The following is a 25882-nucleotide window of genomic DNA, read 5'->3' as shown; positions in this document are numbered from 1 at the left end:
TGGCTCAATGATTTCCCAAAGTATGTCAGCTACTTAAGAAAAACGGACCGATCTATCACAGACCCCAAACCTCATTTGAATTCAAAAACTGTACCTGATCACAAAAAAAAAAAAAAAAAAAAAAAAAAAAAAAAAAAAGCATCAGAAAAATCACAGAAGTGGCAATTTTATTTAGGGAGAATTATGCAGGTCAATTCTTCTCATTTGCTGGGATTCCCTTCTACAATATTGAATTTGGATGTTGACACTAATGGAGAATTTACAGAACTACTCAAGTTATGTATTTCTTTTAGTAGCATTTAATAGTATTGCTAGATACTGTCTTAGTGTGTAATTAGGTGAATAAGATACCTTCTGACTTATCAACTTTGCCAGTCTCTTAGGAAGCATCTGTTTTTTGTCTTTGTAGCCCTCGTTAAATGGAGCTATTGTTTCAGAAGAGGGCAGAAATTCTTAATACAAGATGAAGAATATTACCATATATGCATACAGCCTAAAGGTGCTCTACCAATGGGCTTGAATGAGACCTTGGAAAATTAGTACAATATATGTGTGTGTATGGATGCCTGCTAATAGTGATCTTCAAAGTCTTTGGACAGTTCTTATTTACATGAGACCTCTATTCGGCTGTTTAGTCCAAACAGGTTCTGAATATTCTTCTCCCACCTCCATTATATATACCCTCCATTTCTGTGATGTTTCTTGAGTTCCTCAGTCCTGGTTCTCAACTACCTTTCTTTCCAAGCCTAGTTGTTACTATTGCCTGCCACAACACACAATTTTTTTTACTTTTTTTTTGTCAGCCCATATCCCAGCAAAGTCATTTCTGCTAACTAGGAGGAAACAGTATTCAAGCAAGGCCTCTGCAATCCTTCCCTGTCTAATGAGCTCCATCCTCCCTCCAAAGCCTGTATTCTAGAAACTGCCCTCACTCTCTGTCTGCTCATCTTGTCTTTGTGCTCCCTCCTCAGAGATGTCCCCAACTCACACCCTGCTTAATGCACTAGCACCAAGGCCACTTGACCCTGACCCATTCCCACATTTCCTGCTTCCTTAGGAAATGTGGGAAACTTAGGTTGGGTTGTAAGGACTTGTGTGGAACACCACTTGGAGAAGAGAGGTATTTGAGGAAGAGGAGACACACTTTGTGTAGCCAGAGAGGATGCTTTGGCCTAATCTGTAAACCCTGGTCCTAATCTCCTCACATTCCCCTGCCTACTGGCACTAGGTAGATCTCAGGCTTCCTCAGGGTTTCAGGAAAGAGCTGGACATGCCTGGGAAGGGAAAAAGAGTGGAAGAAGAACATAGAAATTGAGTGTCTAAATGTATATTTTTTGGACTTCTCTTCCCCACATATATGGCTGCTTTCTTGCCTTCTCCTACTTTTAAAATTAATGCTTTATAAAGTTAATTCTCAGGGTTTCCTCCTGGACTGTTAATTGTGGCTGAAAGCAGTTACTCAGAAAGTCAGTGGAACAGGACTAGAGATAGCTTCTTCATGTGAGGACCTGCTTTTAGTCTTGAGTTCTGGCTTCAGAAAAATGTTAATTTTTCTAGCTTCTGCAGGCAGTAGGTTAAATTTTAGACCTGAATAAACTGAGGCTTCCAGTTTGTTTTGAGGGCAGAATCTGATCTTCCCTGCTAGATTGACTTTTTGTGCTGTCTGTCAGTGGGACATCTCTTGCTGGTCACTACAGCTCAGAAGAGTGTTCTTGACTGCTAGTGGGGATCTCATGATATGAGATAACCCCACAGTGCAGCCTTGTGCTGCTGGGAGATACCTGGCCTGCTTTTACAGAAACTTGCTCAAGTAATAGAAGCAATGTAGCCAAATTTGTATGGAGTGCTGTTTGGGTTCATTTGTTTTGCTAAGCTGTACAGAAGTGTTTTAGGAATTTCTGCATGGCATTCCACTGTGCAATACAGACATTGCTGGCCCCCTTCCTGCCACTCTCTGGGCCAGACAATGAATCAATGTTTTTATTTCTGAGAAGTATTCTAACACCATGCTGAAGTCTACTGCCATCTTCTTGTGTAGTTTGGTCTTTGCGTAGGAAAACTAGGAAAACGTGGCTTTCACACACAATTAAAAATGGTGCTGATATATATATTAAACAAACAAAAAAATAGGCCAGAGGAAAAAAGATATTAAATATCATTAATTTATAACATCTTGATAATTGAACAATTCAGGTTCTTTATTATAAAGACAAGAAAACGTATATCTAGCTTAAGCTGGTGGGTCCTTTATGACAACGTATTTCACTAATCATTGCTTATTTACTGTATAGCAATGAAAAAAGTTAACACTCATAAGTGCTTTTTCCTTCTGTTTTATGTTGTTGTTTTTTATCATTTTGAAAGGGATTTACATTTATTTAAAGACATTTTTCTAAATTTTGCTTTGAATACAAGTCATGTCATACAGCTTTGCCAAAATAAACTTGGCAGCTTATATCTTCTTTCCCCCTTTTTTTTTTGAGTGTTGGCATGTAATGAATATTAATGGAGCATCACTTCCTGGTTTCTGGAATGATACTTTCTTCATGTAAATACTGCTTTTTGAAATACCAAAAGCCAATGTGCAGTTCAAAGTCTTCAATTAAATTTAGGTGAATTGATAAAGCCATTTTCTGTTTTCTGAGAGCTTGGATGTGTTTGCTTTCTAGTGAAAATCTTAACTATTTTTTAACAGAGTAAGAAAAAGTAATTCCATGAGTTTAACTCCCTTCTCAAGTACTCAGTACATCTAGTTCCTCAATGCGTGTATTCAAACTCCTCAAGATAAAGGCACTCTTCATTTTCAGGATTTTGTAGCAGCAAGTACATTGTCAGCAATCAAATAATAATAGGGAGAAGTGAATCAGTCTGGATAAAGTGGAGCTGACCTGAATTTGATCCTTAAACTCAAACCAACCACAACTATTCTGGGGTTTTAATTTTTTTTGGTTTTAAAAATTACTATCACACACCTCTGCACTATCTGGCTTTTCATAGGAGTGGAAACAGACTTATCAACATACTGTAACAGAGTCTGTTTTTGTGGTGTGTCTGGCATTGTTGTTACCAGAAAACTCGGGAAATCTCACCAGAAAGGTGGCTTTTATGCAATTTCCAGACCAGTTTTCACACCAAAGAGGATTAGGTGGTAAGCAGAGTGGAAAAAGAATCTGTGCTTGTGGTTGCATCTTGGTTTTACCAATCACTAATTTGTACTAGGCTGAATGTTGCTTTTAATTATGACCTGGCGGAACTCTCATGAAAATGAGAGAAAAGGTTCCCATTTGTCTCATTGTGACTTGAACTTTTCATCATGGAAGTCCACTGGCTTTAATGAGGTGACACATGAGTTTCTTGGAGCTGAGTTTAGTCTTCTCTGTATGTGCGTGCTTGTTTTATACTAGTGTTGTCCATCACGTAGACCCTGAGGTCTAGACTGAGGAACCCATTCCATCTGGCCTGTGCCTTTGTCCCATAGGAGAAGAAAGTTGCAATTAGAGCTGAGTGTGCTGATTTAACTCTTCCTGTGCACAGACAGGCAGTTACTGTGCAGCTGCTGATGGCATGTGCATATGTGGAGGTGGGTGAAAGTGGGGGTTTCAGGGAATGGCATTTGTGACTATGAGGGTAAGAGTCTCCCTGTGGGCTCTGGTCAGAGCTGCTGCTGAATTTATCTAGGGAGGAAGGGCATTGAGGATCTGCTATAGCAACGTCTGAATTAGGAATAACACTGATAGCTGCTATGGTTGACACAGGCTGTATCCTGTGCAATTGTACAGCCGCACAAGAATCAAAACAAACCAAGAGCAGAACACAGCCCTGTCTATTAGACAGTTAAGCTGATAGCTTTGCACTTAACTTTGCTGGGCTGGTACATTCAAAATATGCTAGAAAGCAGATGGAGTTTAGAAACTGCAACCCAATATAACAATACCCTCAATTTTATAACTTGTGGGGTAGGAGATTGTTACTGACAGACTTTCAGATTGCTACATTAGGCTCTTCTTCATAAAGCTATTTAAAAAGTCATGACAGGCTCATTCTTCTTTCAGTGAAGTAGGACAACACTCCAATTGATTGCAATGGGAAGAGGCTCTGGGCAAGTGTTAGGTTTTGTGCATTCTGAGCCATTTCACTTTCTATCTGCCTGGTTTTCTTTTTCCATGAATGTGCACAGTATATGTATTTGCTGCAAAGCATTTACATGTTAAATGGTGACCAAAGCAAGTTTTGTCCATTAATGGACTGCTGGGTGCTATGACAGGAATAAATACAGGGCTTAGCATGAGCACAGCATGTGCGCCTAAGTATACATGCTGGATTAAAGCCTGTGGACTCGTCTTTGCAGAGAAAGTGCATTCTTGTTTACAGAGCCCGTGCTTAGCACTTTATGTACTGAGTAGCAGCAGGATTACTGTAACTGATGCTAGACCTAGTGTGATCTAACAGCAGTCTGGCAGAAGGCAAACTGAACTAAATTTTAAACATGCACTGAATAAAGTATTCTTCTAGATAAAGTTGGGAGATACCTTATAAAAAGAAGCTGGGAATGCACTAAATGGATTCAATTGACTCTCTATGAAGATGTGTTTTGCTTTTTATTTAAGGGTGCTGAACACTGGCAAATAAAAGTGGACAGTCAGGATCAGATAAATATATAGTACAAATAAGCACTATGTTTATTCCTTTGTTATCAAAATAATTGAGAATAAAAGTGGGTTCAAATACAATGCAGGCTGCCAAATGGCAAACGTTGCTTTTCTTTAATGCATCATATTAGAATACATTCTTCTAAATGGGACAGCCTGGTTGTTCCTGGAACATCTGTTTTAGCTCATGTCCTGTGCTGAATCTGTATGTGTCTGAGTGGATGAGTTTTATGTATTGACACAGCTTATTTTCTTAAAAGTAAAAAAAAAAAAAAAAAGTAAAAAAAACAACAACAACAACAAAAAACCTTCATTGGTATGCTTTTCCTTCACTTTCTGCAGAATTATGAAAGTTTGAATAGGCTTGGAGTATGATTTTCCTTATTCCAGCCCTGAGATACAGAAACATTTTATTTATTTGTTTATTTTTCAGCAAAGCCATAACAGCCACTGCCCAATCTGTTTGAAATCTGTGGATAAACAAGATTTCAGTGTCCAGAGCTAATATTTTAGCATGCATTTCAAGGTATTAATTCACCTAGTACTGTGAGTGAAGTGGATAGTATCAAAGTGAGACCTGTGACAGCTCCTGTCACTGCGTAAGACCAAAAGCAATGGAAAGTCCAAGCAAAACAAAACGGTGTTATTGGACTGCTAGTTTTCCCTCGGGTCTAGTCTAATATCTGAGATCTTCTTGACTGATTTTAAATAAATACATGTAGATGAAAATAAGCTATTATAAGAAAATAGATTAGGAGAAAAAAAATTATTCTTTAGTTAAACATGAAAATTCCTGTTTGTCCATATGAACATGCTTTCCTAATGCATCACCTGTTATCATCTCCCTCTCAAAATGCAAAACCAGAAGAGGGCATATTGATCTCTAAAAAACATCTTGGTAGTCATTTGGCCCAATCCAGCTACAATTACCATGAACTATGAGAGAAAATCATTATAAATTCATATAGTCAGAAGCAAGAAATATAGCAGCTCTTGACTACCTGCCTTAAATCTGTTGCTTAGGGGCAGGTAACTGTGGCAGACTGTGGTAACTGGTTGGCTACAGTCCACTACAAATGTATGAATAATTTGATTACATGGAAATCTTGGGACATTGTACAAATGAATGCAAATTATGTAAAGCTGTAGAAATGTTATCTGCACAGAAGATTTCTTTCCAAACATAGCAATAAATACGTAGGTACACACAGGAGGCAATGGTATTTATAGGACTGGTGACACACGAATGAACAATGCTACCGTGTAGCAAGCTTTTTACGTTTTGTTAGTCTTATCCCTGGTCTTGTGCTTCAAATGTTTTTCTCCTTGGGTCCTGCTTCTTAGATTTTAAATAGATGAAGAATATGCAGAGCACCATCAGATAAACATGTGAACTGCAAAGAAGCTGTTTCTAAAGAATTTGTTTCTGTTCTCCCTCCAGTGCTGTCTGCTTCCTGCCTCCCATCTTTCTGCTGCTACTCACTGAACGGCAGGTGCTTGGGGTCATTCTGGTCTGTGATAGACACTACTGCTCATGTCTAAATTCCTGGGAGTGGGAACATCACCCTCACCCCGACAATCACAGTACTCAGATGGTTTTAACGAGTTTTAAGGCACTGCTATTCCCCTCTGTTTAGGGGTATCCATTCTCCCTTGAGGCAGGATTTGTTTTAAACAGTCAGTGGCCTGAATAGGGTTTGATGCATACAGTTCAAGCAACTGGATTCCTTTATTTTTAGGTTTTCTGTTAACATTAATTGTTTATTAATTGTAACTCGTGCATTTAACAAGGAGATGTAAAGCCAGCATAAAGCTTATTCTAGCTTCACTGTTAGCAATTTGTATTTCTTCATCTCAATTGTGGCCCCTTAAGCCACAACCATGTGGGTTCTGATTTGGTTGCTTTATTTTCTGCCCACACATGATCAAATGTTACACATAACATTATGAAAACGTGTAATAAGGAAGAAGAAAGTTAGCTAATGTCAAGATCCACTGTACATGTGTCCCTGTATGCTTTCCAAAACTGAGTCACAAATTAAAATCAACACAAGAAATTTGAAAGTGTCAAGATAAAGCTAATGAGGGTCACTGTGAGAGATCTGGAATGCATTTGTAAGGTAAAACCTTTTTACTCAGTTATTTCATGTATAATCATTTTAAATCCATTTAGTACAATAGATTTTAGTATCTTGTAAATTGTTAAAAATATGCATTGTTCACTTTGGCATGTAACAATACATAAACTGTAGCAGTAGCATTTCAAGTCAATCAAAATTTCTGTCATTCTTTTGTCAAATCTTGGAATTAAATGATAGTGGTAGCTCAGGAAGAGGAACATAACCTCACTGCTATATATTGCATCATTTAGAAGTGTAACTAAATGTTTCACTTTGCACCCTAAAAGAGTCTTAGTCTGGCATGTATTTTCTGTTGTTTATCCCCACACTGGTTCTGAAGTCTTAGATATTTATCTTCCCTTCTAGAGAAGTTTTAGTGTAATACATGCATTAGGAAATCCAGATTCTGCTTTTTAGGGCATATCTCCTATGCCCAACCTCAGACAGACAGAAACCACTGTGACAAGGTTGTTACCTTAATTATGATGCACAGTGGTGAAGATAATTTCAGAGGATGAGTGTGTAACCTCCCATATGCTTTCGATAGATACTTGCTGACTAAGCACATACTTACTGCATCAGCCAGAGCCATAAGTGATACAGCATTTATCTTGTGTTCTTTGGAAGTGAATTTTGTTACAGTGAAGAATGTTTACACTTCAAGACCTTCTGTCATACATATTTCTCACTCTCTTCCCTTCCAGCATTTTGTAGATCTCATTTGCTCTTAGGAATGGGTAAGATACTTACCACACATACATGTATATGCCTTAAATGCAGTACCCTTTGATGGTAACCCTAGTACAGCACCCTTCCTTCATCTGATGCTCACATTTTACCAAACCCCTTAATTCTGAATGAGGAGTCTTTTCAAATTTAGTCAAGACAAGCTTCCTTTTATGAATTATAATGGGAAGAAGTGATTCCACAGTCATTAACAACTTTTTTTTTTTTTTTTTTTTTTTTTTTTTTTTAAAGAATAATTTAATTTCTAAAAACAACCATCTCCAGAGAACAGGATTATATCCATGAGAGATCTACAGCCCAGCAATGAGGGAAATGAAAATTTTAAGCTCATGTGTAATTCCAAGGGTTCTAATATTGTCTCCCCAAAAATCATGCTTCAAGTTCATACAAGAAAGACTTTCCCCATCACAGTTTTTAAAGTTTTCATTAGGCCACTGATTTCCCATTGGCGATTGTCTGTTATGAATCATTGACACTGATTTATACTTTTCCTTATAATATCAACTTTTTCTGTTTGGAAAATAAAGCCTGGGAGTCTAGTGATTTTAACTGTTATTCTTTCGAGCTGTGAACTTGCTATTCCTTAGTAAAAGAACTGCAAATCTTTCACTTCACTGTCTAATCAACAAAACACACAACAGCTACTTTGCAAAGACAGGCAGTTTGTATTTCTAAGAAGCTAGGTGTTACAAACCGGTGAATATGCAGCGTTACACTCAAAGAAATGCTAGATGAATGTAAACTGCTCTCACAAGTCAGTTTTAAAATTAATTGCTAAGTATAAGGCTGGCTGCTCTGGTAATTTTGATGATGTTCACATCAGCAAACATGTTAGAGTGCAGAAACTTCAGAAAGTGAAATTCTGATATAATTTCTTGTATTGTACTTAGAATTCAGAAACATTTATTGAATTTTGTGACAAAATCATTTTCAATTGTTGATTTGAAGTATAAATGTAAGTTTATGTAAACAGTGAGATTGCGGTATTTACAGCATCAGGAGGCATGGGATAGGCACTAAAACAAACAAACAAACAAACAAAAAAAGTGAAAAGCAAAACAGAGTAGAGCCTAAAAGAACAGAAAATATGTATACTACTGCAGTCCCTTATTTATCTTGCACTTTGTTCTTTCTTTTTTTTTTTTTTTTTTCAGTAAAAATATCTGTCTTCTTACAATTATGTTATAGATAAATATTGTCCCTATGTATGACAGTGGCAGTAGATATTACTTTGGTTTCACTCCCCCTCAGAATAAATTAAACCTGTCTTTGTATACACTTCAAAGATGTTCTGCCAGACACAGCATGTCCAATCTTAGCTGAGATGGGCATTGTATGTTGTAAATCCGTGCAGTTGAAATAGTGCTTTTAAAGATGTGTTATAATGATTTAATGAGACATAAGTTTGAAGTTCAAAACTGTTTAAATTTGAAGGTTGTGCAGAAGAGGCCTAGGAGAACAAAACTATTGTTCTGAGCTCATACTTGATACTGTAGGATGGAAACTCCAACTTTGCACCAGTAGGGGCAGATTTATTCTGTGTGTTGGGACATTGGGAGAGGTAAGAAAAAAAAAAAAAAAGGATTTTAAAGCTTCTGATTTAGCTTATAAGAGCAAATAAATATATGTGTATTATATTGTATTCTGTGTATTTGTGTTGTTGAGTATAGCTAAAGGACTATATATATATCCCATGAAATAATGCATTACTTTAGAATTGCTGTAGATTTTCATAATTCTTTTAAACTTTCCTATTGTAACCTACATCAAAAGGGCAGCTATGGTTCTTGTGTCTAACTATACATATGCATTATAAAAAAGTGAGTCTACTGTAATTACCAGTTTGCAAAGCGAATTCCTGCAGGGTTTGTACTCTCCCCATTAGTAAAAGAGATAAGTTGAAATGTATTAAAATTTCACTGTACAACTGGGAGTTTTTGTTCACAGTAAATGTGGTAATGTTTCTTCATTGCTTGACTGTTTGTGTTTAAATTTAGGCAGTGTGCCCAACAGGGACAAAATTATAGGATAAAGCTATGTATAAAAGACAATCCTTCAGAGAAAACCAATAATCTCTTCTCTTCTCTTCTCTTCTCTTCTCTTCTCTTCTCTTCTCTTCTCTTCTCTTCTCTTCTCTTCTCTTCTCTTCTCTTCTCTTCTCTTCTCTTCTCTTCTCTTCTCTTCTCTTCTCTTCTCTTCTCTTCTCTTCTCTTCTCTTCTCTTCTCTTCTCTTCTCTTCTCTTCTCTGCTCTGCTCTGCTCTGCTCTGCTCTCCTCTGCTCTCCTCTCCTCTCCTCTCCTCTCCTCTCCTCTCCTCTCCTCTCCTCTCCTCTCCTCTCCTCTTTTTTTTTTTTTTTTTTTTTTTTTTTGGACCCATCTGAAAGCCCATCATTTAGAATCCATAAAACAGTAATATCTGATATGGTTAAAGAAAAGCCTGAAAAGTGAAATTGTTTTAGAAGAGCAGGTTAGACAATAAATTAGTTTTTCATATTTCTTAAGGAGAATGTCTTCCCGAATATGTGGACAGAAAGAAATAGCTATTCCAGGAGCCAAGCTGCATTTTACTTTGTTAAAATCAGATTATGCTTATTCTTTTGTTTTATAGAAAGAAAGGTTGGAAAACTTTCAATGGCTTAAAAACACTCTTCAGTTTGTGGAATGTTTTTCTCTTTCCTTATAAAAGCAACAGTTTTGTGTGGAGAAGTGATCTAGAAATCGTAAACCATTCAGTTGTTCAATTCAGAAACAGTAATGGAGAATGATTGCTCTGAGGTTGACAGGGGAGTAAAACAAGTGCAAGTTGCTCACTCTCTAAAGACCCTAGATGTTGTGCTCATCGAGGTGAGTATCTGGGTGGAGCTAGCAATGTTAATCTCCAAAATAGTTAATGGTAGAGGAAGCTCTGTGAGGCCTTTCTTAGGTCTGTCCATCCATCCACATTAATGGGTACCCATCCAGCACTGACTGCTGCCTTGACACAGTGCATGACTGAATTCCAACAATTGACAGATTAGGTTTCATAACATATTTTTCATCTATACGAACAAATGCCCTCATTTGCTAATATTGTCTCGGGCACAGGGAAACTCATTCTTAAATCAACCATGTGTTTTTCTTCAAATTTTAAGCAAAGAAGCTCTTGTCAATCTTATTTTTTTCAGGGCAAAGAACTTTGCTTTTGATTTCTGGAAACCTTACGCTTGTATTACATGCTATAGAAATCTAGGGTCATATTGTACCCACAGTCTTTGTAGAATATCCTGTTGGCAGTACTATGAGCTGAGTGAGTAGGATCAGGAGTAATGTGGCTTGCAGAAAGTTGCAGGAAAAAGATAGAGCTATTCTGAGCTGTGTTTGTTTTCTCTATAAAAATCTATGTAGCATTCGCTGGTACAGGTTTCCAGTTTTGGAAGTACTAGAAGAAGAAGTTAATAGTGATTCTTAACTTAAATGAAATCCAGCTAGGTGGCCACATCCAAAGAGCTGTGAATACAAATATATCCAACTGGAAGCCACACAAATGGTGTTTCACAGGCTCCATACTGGGGCCAGTTCTTTTCAATATTTTTATTAGTGATCTGGACAAGGGTAGCAAGTGCACCCTCAGTAAGTTTGCAGGCAACACCAAGTCAAGCACAAGTGTTGTACTGCTTGAGGGCAGGAGGGCTCTGCAAAGGTATCTGGATAAGTTGGACTAATGGGCTGAGGTCAAGTGTATGAAATTCAACAAGGCAAAGTGCCGGGTCCTGTACCTGGAGCACAGCAACCGCATGCAGCACTACAGGCTGAGGGCAGAGCAGCTGGAAAGGGATCAGTGGAAAGGGACCAGGGGATGCTGGTTGATAGCCAGCTGAATATGAGCCAGCAGTGTCTCAGGTGGCCAAGAAGGCCAACAGCATGCTGGCTTGTATCAGAAATAGCATGGTCAGCAGGACTAGGGAAATGATTGTCTCCCTACACTCAGCTTTGATGGGTCCGCTCCCTGAATACTGTGTTAAGTTTTGGGCCCCTCACTACAAGAAGGATATCGAGGTGCTGGAGTTTGTCCAAAGAAGGGCAACAAAGCTGGTGAAAGGCCTGGAGTCTTATGAGAGCAGCTGAGGAAGCTGGGGCTGTTTAGCCTGCAGAAAAGGGTGCTCAGGGGAGACCTCATCATACTCTACAATTACCTTGAAGACGGCTATAGCAAAATGGGAATCAGTCTCTTCTCCCAACCACCAATTGATAAGACAAGAGGAAATGCCCTTAAGTTGCACCAGAGGAGGTTTAGGTTAGATATTAAGAGAAATTTTTTCACTGAAAGGGTTGTGTGGCATTGGAACAGGCTACCCAAGGAAATAGTTGAATCACCATACCTGCAGATCTTCAGAAATCATGTAGATGTAGGATGTCATGCTTAGTGACATGATTTAATGGTGGACTTGGCAGTGCCAGGTTAAAGGTTGGACTAAATTAGGGGAGGCTTACTAGGGGAGGGTCAACTTGGGCATTTCCTAAATTATGCCAGTATGCAACTAATCCTCCTTTTGGTGTTAATATGAAACAAACTCTGTTGTACTTCAGATTTGCCAGCTATTAAATATACTATGAATTCACTGGGAACTTTGCTATTAACAGCAAAAAAATGACCTTAGAGGTCTTTTCCAAGCATTATGATTCTATGATTACAAATGTCGTGTTGTTGTTGTTTGATTGATTGATTGATTCTTCCTTCTTTTCTTAGTCTCCATTCATTTCTTACAACTTTCTCAAGAAGAACTGAAAATGTTTCTATAAAATGCTTGAAGGTTAGGTTGTTCTTATTTCATGAAAAACTGTTTTATCCTATTAATAGCTTTCTATCTTGTTAGGATCTTTCCCTTCATATTGTATTAGTAACTGTTTTCATGAATGCCACAGAGAAATATAACAGTATTAGTACCTTTCAAATTGTATTAGTGAAAATAAATACAAGTAAGAAACAATACTAATCTAGTGTGATGTAAAATTGCTAATAAAATACTGCAATGCAGTTAGCAACTCAGAAGCTATTTGACTATCTTCAAATGGGGGAGAAATGAGAAGCCTCATTGCACTGTATGGGTGTTTAAAACTGCTCAGATTATAAGCATATTCCCAAGTACTCTTTTTTTGTTTTGAGCAACACATTATTAGCTTATAATTATTCATGTTAAAGTGGTCATCTATCAATGAAGATTATTTTCTCTAGGGCCTTCAAAGTAATTCTTTTTTTTTTTTTTAATTATTCCTTTTTGAAGTTTAATTTTTTTCTAATGTAGTATAATTTAAAAAATACATATATATATTTTTTGTGCAAAGAGACGAAATGATATGCTTCAAACTTCTGCCTTACTATCTATTCTCATAGTTCATTGTGTTGTGTGAGCAGTTTCTTAATCTTATCTCTGAAAATAGTATCTAATACCATTACCCATTTTTTACAGATTGGGCAGTTTGAAATTGAGTGGTTAAGTGACTTAATCAATACAGTGCCTCTGTAGGAGTGGCAGGCACAGGATCAGAGTTGAGTTGTTCTTTCTTCCCAGTGTTTTGGCTGCAAAATTATCCATGTAAAATTGTAGATGACTTTAAAAAGTGTAATTGTATCAGAATTTCATGATGAAGACATTAGGTCTTCCTACAGAGAGAAATACTGCTGCATGTATACCCTGTAGAAAGTGTATGGCACACATTTCTACCCCAGTTAATTAGGAAAGATGTACTGATTTCTGTCTCTCTGCTTGTATCATTTTATATGAGTTCTTTCTTTCTTTCTTTCTTTCTTTCTTTCTTTCTTTCTTTCTTTCTTTCTTTCTTTCTTTCTTTCTTTCTTTCTTTCTTTCTTTCTTTCTTTCTTTCTTTCTTTCTTTCTTTCTTTCTTTCTTTCTTTCTTTCTTTCTTTCTTTCTTTCTTTCTTTCTTTCTTTCTTTCTTTCTTTCTTTCTTTCTTTCTTTCTCTTTTATATGTGTTTTCCTGAGAAGGAATTTTTTCTCCCGAAATTAACTTTAGGATCTAATACACTGATTTATGTAGACTCCAAACCAGCACAGTTTTTCGCCAGTTAAACATTCCGAAGCACAGATTTTTTAATGCTAACAGGTTTAAATGATTAGTGAAATTTACCCAAGGTCTGACACATAGTGATTGCCTCATAACTTTGTAGGTGCAATTATCTGCCAGCAATGAAATATGAATGTATTTGGCAGCCCACAACATCTGTAGTTATTTTTCCAAAGCCTGTCAAATGTGCCAGCAATTCAATAAGAACACAAGTTTGTGGTCCCAAATATAAAAAACAGTCATAATACCCAGCTTGAAGTATATTTTTTTATTGCCCACATCCAAGCTTTGGTTATCTTTTCACTTAGGTGTTGTGGTGGTCTATAAAGCACAAAAAATTCCCCATGATGCCAAGCTTACTAGGGGAGGGTCAACTTGGGCATTTCCTAAATGATGCCAGTATGCAACTAATCCTCCTTTTGGTGTTAATATAAAACAAACTCTGTTGTACTTCAGATTTGCCAGCTATTAAATACACTATGAATTCCTTGGGAACTTTGCTATTAACAGCAAAAAAAAATAAAAAATAAAAAATAAAAAATGCTGTGGTGTTTTTAAAAACAATACTTAACTGATGAAAGAAGAGGGTTTTGTTTGTTTTTTTTTTTTTTTTTCTTGGGATTTCTACAGGAGTAAAGAACGGAGGTCACACATATTCTAAGTGCTGTTTAAGAGCATATAAGTGTCATAAAAAACTATAATAAAAAAATCAACTTAAATTTGTAGTATGGTACAATCCTGTACTGAGATACAGTATAGACCTATATAGACAAACTTTATCTTCTTCAATTTATAACCAAGAAATGGTAAGAAAAATTGTCATGACAAAGAAGATGTTCCATAGAAAAAATGTCAGACTACGTGCAAGACTTAGCTGTTGTCTGCTGCTTCTTATATTTTTTCTCAGGAGTCACATACAGCAACAAAAAAATGGGTCTCTGTCTCTCATCAATCTCCTGTTCATTAACTTTGCATGATTATTTTTTTATGCCATGATGTTTCAAAATCAACTGCTATATGTCTTTAAATTATTCTCCCAATAACAATGTTATTTACTTTCAATAAAATATTAGTTCAAAATTAGATATTGGGTATTTGCAATATACAATTGAAAAACAAACAGTTTAGAAATAAAAGGTTGCATTTATCACATTTCTTTTCTTAAAGTTGAGAGATAAGCTGCAAGCAGTGCACTTTACTTTCCCAATAATTACTTTCATTTCACTGAAATCAGCTTTTGACAAATGACTAGACATTTTAAATTTTTAAACAATAAATAAAACAATTTATTCTGTCAATTAAGTATGTAGAGCTCTTGCCCTTGTTACTAAAAGTTATAGACCTCATGAATTACCACACTACACAAAAATTAAATTTTAAATCTATGTATATATGTTTATGTTTCAAAACCATATCACTAATACTAAACTAATACATTTGTGCAGAGTGCATGCTCATGTAGAGTCCTACTGATTTTAATGAAGCAGTAAGAAACTGCACTTACGCATCAATCTACTGGATTCTCATTAAAAAGTTTTCACCAACATGGAACCAAATCATCCTCACTTTTGCGCTCCTCTGATTGATGGTGGTGGACTTGGATTGTGTGGGCTCAATAAAACACATGTGTGGCAGATGCTTTAGGATAGGGATCTGGACAGGCATCTGCTTTAGGATAGGCATTTAGGATAGTTCCATCAGGTAGATGGAACTTCCATGCAAATAAAGTTAGTAGAGTTGACTCCACCATCTGGTTAGGTGCACAGCAGTCCCTTGTATCATGGATTGATGTGAGACATTTCTTAGAGACATTTTGCACAACAGGAAAACAAGGAAAGGACATCAAGAGCAAGAATCTGTTACCCTGCCAACTGTATGGAATGTGAATGAAACTTCAGTAAGATATTTAGCTTCACAGCATTGTAGGAGCCTTGTCACGAAATAAAATAAGGCTATTAATATAATTATTTGTTAGACCAGCTATTAAAATTCAGAATTAACTAAGTTGTAAAAGTAAGTCTCTCCAAAGTATTGCATCATTTTTAACTTTCTCTGTCTTTTGTGGTAACTTGCAAAACTCCAGAGGAGGTATCATGCCTCTTCTTTATACGTGCTCCTCCTTCTCCCTTGCTGTGATCCTTTTCATGATAGCTTACTGCTTCCTATCTTGTGGAAACTCTGCAAAACAGCCAGACAGATTGATTTATCCATTGGTTGTTTCTATTAATATGTGAATAATATTTACTTGTTGTATAATTAAATCACCCAAACTAATGAATATCCTTGGTCTGGGGGAAACCCACAGAAGTCAGGAATAACATATATTAATATTATCCATACTAGTTTATGCATAGGTGTAGCAGGCCACATGATTTAATAGTATTCAATGTTTCTTTCTTTATGGATTGCATTCTTCAGGAAGAATATCTCAAACAGAGCAGCAGGATATTTCTGAATGCTTCATTGTCAATTATAAATTATTATCATTGTAATCTGTGCCACAAAAAAAGAATGGAGAGTCCTGGTGACTGGGGACTCCTTGCTGAGGGGCACTGAGTCTCCTATGTGCCGCCCAAATAACCTAGCCAGAGAAGTGTGCTGTATTCCTGGGGCACGTGTCAGAGACATTTGGAAGGCTCTGCCACAACTCATTAAACCAGAGGACTACTATCCTCTCGTAGTCATTCAGGTTGGATCCTGGGAAGCTGCTATTAGAAAAACAAAGAATATTAAAAAGGACTTTGCATCCTTTGCAAAACCTTTGGGGAGGTTGTTGAGGGGATTGGGGTTGCAGGTAGTGTTCTCCTCTGTCCTCCCACTTGGTGACTGGGATGCAGATAGAAGGAGCAGAACAGGACAGGTAAATGACTGGCTGAGGGGGTGGTGTCTGGCCCAGGGATTTGGGTATTTTGATCTTGGGCCATCCATTGAGAGGCCGGTTATGTGGGCTACGGACAGACACCAACTGAGCAAGTGGGGCGCAAGTGTGTTGGGGAGCAAGCTCTCTGGGCTGATTACCAGGGCTTTAACCTTGGTTTGTTGGGGGAAGGGTGGGGAGCTAAAGGTGACAGAGAAGGGCTGGGGGAAGTCGTCACTACTGTTACTGTTGAAGACAGGGAAAAACTTCTGAGCTCTCCCATAGGATTGTCTGAGGGCTCCTCAGAGAAGGTACCGTTCCCAATCCCCCATCCAGTATCTTCTTCTTGCATCCCCACAGGGGTAACTGCACCTGCTACTTCCCTAAAGTGCCAGTACACCAATGCACGGAGCATGGGAAATAAACAGGATGAGCTTGAGATCTGTGTTTGGTCATGGGGCCACGATCTTTTTGCGATCACTGAGGTGTGGTGGGACAGCTTGCATGACTGGAACGCAGTCATGGAGGGCTATGTCCTCTTTAGGAAAGACAGGCTGGGGAAGCAAGGGGGTGGGGTTGCCCTTTATGTGAAGGAACAATTAGAGTGTGCCCAGCTCCAGCTGGGGGAGGGTGAAGGACAAGTGTAGAGCTTGTGGGTAAGAATTAAGGGGTGGGCTGGTATGGGAGACATGGTGGTGGGGGTCTACTACAGGTCTCCAGATCAGGAGGAGGAAGCCGATGAGGCCTTCTACGAGCAGCTGCTCATGATCATGAGCGCTGGTCCTCATGGGGGGACTTCAATTACCCAGACATCTGCTGGGTAAGCAACTTGGCCAGGCACAAGCAGTCCAAGTGGTTCCTACAATGTGTTGAGGACAATTTTCTGACACAGGTGGTGGAGGAGCTGACGAGGCGGGGGGGTGCTCCTGGACCTCGTTCTTACCAACAGGGATGGCCTTGTTAGGGATGTGAAGGTTGGGGGCAGCTTGGGATGCAGCAACCATGAGATGGTGGAGTTCAAGATGGAACTAGGCAAAGGAAGTAAGGCTAAAAGCAGGATTGCTATCCTTGACTTCCAAAGAGCCAACTTCGACCTCTTCTGGGACCTGCTTAGGAGTATCTCATGGGATAGGTTGCTAGAAGACAAGGGTGCTTGTTAGAGCTGGGCTACAATTAAGCAGCACTTCTTCCATGCTCAGGATTGGTGCATCCCGAAGAATAGGAAATTGGGGAAGGGGGGCAGGAAACCCGCGTGTATGAGCAAGGAGCTCATCAATAAGATCAAAAGGAAGAGGAAGGTCTATGAAATGTGGAAAAAGAGCCTGTCCTCTTGGAAAGAGTATAGATGTGTTGTCAGGGCCTGCAGGGAAGTGACGAGGAAGGCTAAAGCCCACTTAGAATGAGGCTTGCAAAAGAGATAAAGGATAATAAGAAGGTTTTTTTCAAGTATGTAAACAGCAAGAGGAAGACTAGGGATAATGTGGGTCCCTTGCTGAATGAGGGGGGTGTCCTGGTCACAGGAGATGCTGAGAAGGCAGAGATACTGAATGCTTTCTTTGCTTCAGTCTTTGCTTCAAGGACACTCCCCCTGGACTCCTCACCCCTGGCAATAGGACAAAGGGTCTGGGAAATGGAGGGCTCCCCCCTGGTGGATGTGTGAGTGGTTCGGGAGCATCTGAGTGGGCTCAACACACACAAATCCATGGGTCCTGATGGGATGCATCCATGTGTGCTAAGGGAGCTGGCAGATGTGATCGCTGAACCACTCTCTATCTTTGAAAGGTCCTGGAGAATGGGTGAGGTGCCTGAAGACTGGAAGATAGCCAATGTCACTCCAGTCTTCAAGAAGGGGAGGAAGGAGGATTTGGGAAACTACAGATCAGTCAGTCTCACCTTTGTCCCAGAAAAGGTATTGGAGCAGCTTGTTCTGGATGCCATCTCCAAGCAATTTGAAGAGAAGAAGGTTATGAGGAGCAGTCAATATGGATTCACCAAGGGGAAGTTGTGCTTGACCAACCTCGTTGCCTTCTATGATGGCATCACCAGCTGGGAAGATTAGGGGAGAGCAGTGGATGTCATCTACCTTGACTTTAGCAAAGCTTTTGATACTGTCTCCCATGACATTATACTAGCAAAGCTGAGAAAATGTGGGATAGATGAGTGAATGGCAAGGTGGGTTGAGAACTGGCTGACTGGCCAAGCTCAGAGGGTGTTGATCGGCAGAGCAGAGTCTGGCTGGAGGCCTGTGACTAGTGGCGTTCCCCAGGGGTCTGTGCTGGGCCTGGTCTTGTTCAACATCTTCATCGACAACCTTGATGAGGGAATACTGTCTACCCTCAACAAGTACGCCGATGACACAAAGCTGGGAGGAGTGGCTGACACGCCAGAAGGCTGTGCTGCCATTCAGTGAGACCTGGACTAGCTGGAGAGATGGGCAGGAAGAAACCAAATGAGATTTAATAAGAGCAAGTGTAGAGTCCTGCACCTGGGAAGGAACAACGCGAAGTATCAGTACACTCTGGGGGATGACCTGCTGGAGAGGAGCTCTGAGGAGAAGGATCTGGGGGTCCTGGTGGATGACAGGTTGACCATGAGCCAGCACTGTGCCATTGTAGCCAAGAGGGTTAATGGGATCCTGGCATGCATTAAAAGGAGCATGGCCAGCAGGTCAAGGGAGGTGATCCTCCCCCTCTACTCTGCCCTGGTCAGGCCTCACCTGGAGTACTGTGTCCAGTTCTGGGCTCCCCGATAGACGAAAGACAGGAATCACCTGGAAAGAGTCCAGCAGAGGGCCACAAAGATGATACGGGGCCTGGAGCATCTTCCTTATGAGGAAAGGCTGAGAGACCTGGATCCGTTCAGCCTGGAGAAAAGAAGACTGAGAGGGGATCTCCTCAGTGTATATAAATATCTGAGGGGTGGGGGACAGAAGGATGTAGCCAACATCTTCTCAGTGGTTGGTGGGGATAGGACAAGGGGCAATGGCTGCAAGTTAGAGCACAGGAAGTTCCATACTGACATGCAAAAGAACTTCTTGATGGTGAGGGTGACGGAGCACTGGAACAGGCTGCCCAGGGAGGTTGTGGAGTCTCCTTCTCTGGAGATATTCAAGGCCCGTCTGGATGCCTACCTGGGCAGCCTGCTCTGAGGAACCTGCTTTGGCAGGGGGGTTGGACCCAATGATCTTTTGAGGTCCCTTCCAACCCCTACAGTTCTGTGATTCTGTGATAAAACCTTTAATTTATTTTAGTGTATGGTATTTTGTTTTTAAGCCTTAATAGCATTAATTTAAGATTTAAGGAATCAGTTGTTTAAATCGTTTAAAACAATTCTATTGCAATCCAATCCATTTCATCCACTGCTATTATAAAATATCCTCAAAGGCCACTGTATTTTTGGTATACATGCAAGAAGTGTTATGAGAGGAGCTCCATGGAAGGGACGTATAAAGATATCTGAGAACTGCTATTATCTGCAGGTTGTTAGTGTGGAAGAACGCCATGGCACCTTTCAAGCTGCTACAGGAAACCATGTTTTAGAGGTTGGCTAAGGGCTTTAGTGTGCAAGCTGTCCTCTGAATACATGGTTTCCTATCCCCTTGAATGTGGGGAGCCTGCATGTGATGATTCTGCTGTTTCTCTATTCAAGGTTTTTGGTTTCTTTACTTTTCCTTCTGTCTGTCTTTCTTGGAGGAGTTTCTGAGAAAAGGCTTAGTCAGGAAAAATTTCTGTTTCCATCTCTAAACCATAGTGTCGTACACATAGTGCCCTGTTCCATTAACTTTTTAGTGACACATTACAAAAGTAGAATTAACTCTGGGTGGCTTCTGGAAAGCCTAGCAGTACTCTTTCAAAAGCACTTTTCTGGCAAAAGTTTAGCTCTGCTACACCCTTGAATTTTTATACCTACTTTCTAACAGGGTTGAACAATGGCTACAATGTTTAGCTGCTGCAGAATTTCTCCAGACCTCTGCAACCCTCCAGACCCCACCCCTGTCAAATTAAGGAGTAACAGATGTCCAATCACAGCTAATGCCAATCCATGCTGCTACCTACAAGCACACCAGCTACTGGACTTTTATCCTCTCTCTTCTTTAAAATGCTGCCACTGGGGAGTGGAGGCACAGCATAAAAGCCTTGAATTCTTAGATGAATCCACAATACTTTCATCTTCCCATTCTGTTCTGGGTCATTCCTGATCCTGTCATGCTCTTAGTGTTTCATATGTGTTAATTAAATGCTATTGGGGGAAAAAAAAAAAAAAAAAGAAAGAAAAAAAAAGATATTGTTAATAATTCAGATATACATCCTTGCAAGTCTCATACATATGTTGGTTGCATTTGTGAAGGTCCATGTATTCATTCATGCACACTCTGTTCCTACACTCTGTGTGTGTAGGAACATACACTTGTCACACACTGGAATCTTCTCTCCACAGGGTTACACTGGTTTGGTATTGGATTGTAGTGATCTGAGGTAGTGATCTGGATTAACCGAGTAAAGTGAAAAAATGAATCTTTGAAATAAGGACTAAAGTCTACTTGAGATTTTCAAGAGCCTCCATCACTTATGTTGCATTTACATTGACAGCAGCAATTTACTGTCACTGTATCATGTTATTGTTTAGGGAATGTGGTATCAGGCTTACAGAGTGATTTGCGTAAAACCGTATAGGAATATGGAATAGAATACGTGTTTCTTCAGTCCCAAATGAGCATCTTGCAGTTTGTGGAGTTATCCTAATCACTGAGAAGTATGCATGGGATTTTCCATGATGGGCTGGGAAAGTATTGATACCAGTTTACAACCTGGCATCAACATCTGTTTTGCAGGAAAAGCAGCCAAGTAAGGCCAGGCTGAAGTCTGGGCCATGCTATTTGTCTTCAGAGTTTCTCATGCCAATCCATATTGCTTAGTAAAAATACAAAACTCTTGGATACAAGACTTCTTGGATTTAGTTATCTGAGGAACAAGTAGATTTTTTCATGTTTCTGTACAGTTTGGATGAATTTTTGGAGGGTATGTATAAAAGATAGAAAGCTTACTAGTTTCTCAGTGCCCTTCAACACTTTACACTGTCAATACCCTCTTTAACTCTGGGAAAAGAAACGTGAAACCTCTAGACTTCTTTTTCCCCCATCGCATAATTTATAATGGCTAAATAGATCATTTTTGAATGTGTGTAATAAAATTCACTCTTAGCCTGAAACGTTGTATTTCAGGTTCAAGCTGAATCCAATTTTTACAGGCAACCTGTTGACCTCTAAGGAAGAAAAAAAAAAAAAATGTAGAGGTCTAATGGAAATGCTGATGAGGATGAGCTTTAATAAAGAAACTCTACCAAATGACACAATTTCATCTAGTATGTGTACATATGCTGTAAGGATATTACTCACACTATACATACTGTACAGCAAATACTTGTCACACTGGTGGAGAAATTCAAAACGTGGAGAAATCCTTTTATGGTAACATAAAAATCCTTTTTTGTAAGGCCTTCTTTCTTTTTGCAGTACAATTACTTACAGAGTTCATTAATTAATGAACATATTAGAGAAAGAACACCATTACTGACCGGTGGAGACCTGATATATTATTGAATCAATAAACTATTGAACATGAAACAGGACCTTTCTGGAGAATTTTTTCCTCATATCCCACAAACACATATATTATTCTTGCACGGTCAGCACTCTGGTACCCTTATATTTCATATTGCTAATTCTTTTAATCACGCATACATACAGCAGTGTTTTATAACCTAGCTAATGAGTAATTGGACAGGTGACATTGGGACTGAGGCCCTGAAGTGTCAGGCATAATAGAGCAGGGTATTTTTTCCCTTGCAAGGTTTTTGAGAGTAAAAGGTAGTAAAAGAACTATTAAGACAGGGAAAAAAAAGGACACCTGTATGAGAAATTTATTGGAGAAATACAAGTTCTAATTGGATTGGTGAAGTACAAATGGCTTTAAATGCTGTGTGATGCAGATAGATAAGAGAGAAAACAAAATAAATTCGGATGTTTTCTATTGTCAGTAACCAAGGAATCTAGCTTGGGCAAATTAATGTTGAATGTAATTTTCTTTAAGATGATATAGGTAAGGTAACTGTTTTTTGATTTTGATGGAGTGTGTATGGGGGTGTGTTAATTGTTTGGAAGATGCAAGAGAATTCACAATGCTTCAGTATGTCTGCGGCCATAGGAGCTAAGGACCCTTCCCCCACCTTAGCCCCTGTGTAATCATTGATTGCATCTAAATCTATAGAGATATCTTTTCCTGGCATCTCTGGTAGTTACAGTAGATTGTTAATCTGTGAATGATCAGAATAAGCCTCTATGTCTCAGAAATCTCCATGAAAATTACATCTAAATGTGTGCCGTAGATTTATTAGTAGCAGTTTGAAGTGCAGAGGTCTTCTTCTACACTATTTAAAAACGTAAATCTGTTACACATTAAAAAAGTCCCATTCAATTTGTATTTGCTTTTCTGTGACTATAGTTAGCCTCTCTCAAGTAAACCTGTGTAGGTTTTGAAATCTTTTTTGAAAGGGAGAGAAGATTTTAATGAGGTGTTTTATATAAGCAAATTTTAGATCTCTGCATGTGACTGGCATCTTAGCTTCACTGCTTTGAAATAATTCCTTCTTTTGCAAAAGAGAGAATTACGTATATTTTGGGCACCATGGTATGAGAAGGACATAAAATATTAGAGAGCATCCAAAGGAGGGCTACAGAAACGGTGAAGGGTCTATAGGGCAAAACGTATGAGAAGCAGCTGAGGTCCCTTGGTTTGTTCAGCCCAGGTTGAGGGGAGGCTTCATGGTGGCTTGCAGCTCCCTCACGAGGGGAGTGGAGGGGCAGGTGCTGAGCTCTGCTCTCTGGGGACAGCAACAGGACCCGAGGGAAAGGCATGGAGCTGGGATAGGGGAGGGTCAGGCTGGGTGTTAAGGAAAGGTTCTGCACCCAGAGGGTGGTTGGGCACTGGGACAGGCTCCCAAGGGCAGTGGTCATGGCACTGAGCCTGATGGAGTTCAAGAACTGTTTGGACAGTGCTCTCAGACACTTGGTCTGATTTTGGGGTTGTCCTGTGTGGAGCTAGGAGTTGGACTCAATGATCCTTGTGGGTCCCTTCCAACTTGGGATATTCTGTGGTTCTATGGTACATGATTGACAAATGCAGAATGCTAAGAAGTGAAGTGTTAGGCCCAGATATTGGCAAAAATTGAAGAAGAAAAGTAAAGTTACAAGATGTATTATGAGACAGACCTATTCTTCTACCATAATTTTACCCTGTTTTAGGAAAACATCAAATCCATCCATGACTCCTTTCTGATGTAATGGAGTTGCACATTATGAGAGCTCCTAAAGGAAAATTGTGAATAACCTTTGGATACCATGGTGGGAGAGGAAAAAGTATTCCTTTTTATATGTTTTCATTTCCTTGTTTTATGCTTCATTTTAATTAAGCTGATGTGCTGTTTTGGGAAGACATCACTAGTAACATTTTCCTTCAGGAAAGTGATTCAAAATCAGAAAATTTGTGGAACACCTAGAGAATCCTTGTCTTTGCACTTTTTTTTTTTCTTTTCTTTTTATCCTAGAGGAAATAGAGCAATTCTTTCAAACACTTTAGATAAGTATTCGTCTTCACGGAAAAACAGAATATGTTATTGAATAAGCTTTGCTCAGGGATACTGATATATGTTTTTGAAAGAAAATTAATCCCTACTTAAAAGAATGAACAATACTTTGAATGTTAGAAGTTATTACTGTATGTTAGTTAGAATGTTTATTACTGTACAATACCCCTGTAGCTCTCACAACAAATTTGTACAAGAGGGGAGAAAGATGTTAATATGTATTTTCTGTTTCTTTTTTCCAGGCCATCCGCTGTACACTGGTAAATTGCACATGTGAATGTTTTCAGCCAGGGAAGATTAACCTGAGAACCTGTGATCAGTGTAAACATGGCTGGGTGGCACATGGTAAGAAATGTCTGTTCTGCATTTGTCTTTTCTATTCTGTCCATCTTTCTCAGTCTCTATAAATACTAAGAGCTGGAGTGGCACAGACAGAAGTGATACCTGTTCATCTGTGCAGGTATGTAGGTGCACTCTGGGTCTGTGCAAATATGTGTTTTTTTATAATGATTTCTAGGATGGAAACATGAAGGTCGATTACTTGGGCAATAGACGCCACAGGTGTTCAACAACGTGTGTACGGTTCAAAAATATAGTCTAGCCTCCAGGAAGTAACGTGGTTCTATCAGACCTTAGCAGAAAGGCAAAAGGTTTATCATATGGTTGCACAGCAGAGTTTATATTACAAATATGCATCAGCCAATAAGTTGCTGAGACTAATGGAAATTCAGACATATTGATGTCAACCTTTCAGAACTTCAGAGTGAAAGAACATCAGAATGAAAGCAGTGTATCCTATTTGGCTCAGTAACAGTATGCACACATGATCAGTGTGTTGAACGTCTCTTCCCTATGTTTAAGTAGGTGAAGAAAGAATAGAAGGATCAGAATCCCCAGGTTTTGTAAGGCATCAAACCATACTTGCAGGCCTTTCTTTTTGTGTATTTTTTTTGTGGGAAGGAAAAGTAAAATATTTTTTTAATATTATTATAATATTTTAATATTATTAATATATAAAATATATTTTGTGCATTCACTTTCATTTTCCTTGACAATATGGATATATATGAGAGAGAAAGACAGAGCTGAATAAAAAATTACATGGCAAAGGAGAATACCTAAGATGGGGATAAAAACAAACAAACAAACGAACAAACAAACAAACAAAAACAGAAAGACTATGCTTGCAGAAGAAATTAAAGATTTCTTCTCATGGTCTGGGCTATTGACATCTAAGCAAGCACAATCTTCATTCTCCCCTTCCAGCAGACAATCAGTGCATTATACTTTATGAATTTTATTATTTTATTTTATTTTATTTTATTTTATTTTATTTTATTTTATTTTATTTTATTTTATTTTATTTTATTTTATTTTATTTTATTTTATTTTATTTTATTTTATTTTATTTTATTTTATTTATTATTTGTGAGACACGGGTTGGAAGCTTAGTACCTCGAACATGGACTTGATCTCTACTTACTTAGTGCATGATTATGTGTATTTCTGCCTGAGACTGCTGACTTATTACAAGTGTGAATGCTCAGCAAATTCAACAGAAAAGAATGCCAGAGAAGTTTTTAAAACATTCACATACCTGGAAAAAAAAAAAAATCAGGAATGTAAGTATGATTCAGTCCTGTGTCACTTGATAATACTTGATAATAGTATGTACATCCTGCCTAACAATAGCATAATGCCACCCATATGGTAGTTGGTTGCAAATGTATTATGTACTCGATTGTCTAGAGACAATCCTTGTTTTCACCCCTCTTAATTCCTGGAAAAATATCTTCAGCCACAATA

The 25882-nt window shown here is 38.7% G+C and overlaps 1 protein-coding gene across 6 annotated transcripts in view; it reads left to right on the top strand.

The window, feature by feature from the left end:
- BNC2 (basonuclin zinc finger protein 2) overlaps positions 1 to 25882 on the top strand; it is a 351311-nt gene that overhangs the window by 203253 nt on the left and 122176 nt on the right. For all 6 annotated transcript variants that reach the window (XM_084504853.1, XM_084504855.1, XM_084504856.1 and 3 more), the window contains one exon: positions 24319 to 24421. In XM_084504853.1, the coding sequence (XP_084360979.1) occupies positions 24319 to 24421 (103 nt within the window). The remainder of the gene's footprint in view (positions 1 to 24318; positions 24422 to 25882) is intronic.

The sequence above is a fragment of the Aythya ferina genome (genome assembly GCF_964211825.1).
Source record: "Aythya ferina genome assembly, chromosome: Z".
NCBI classification, from domain to species: Eukaryota; Metazoa; Chordata; class Aves; order Anseriformes; family Anatidae; genus Aythya; species Aythya ferina.
The sequence above is the reverse complement of the archived record's forward strand: the minus strand, read 5'-3'. Positions and strand labels throughout refer to the sequence as shown.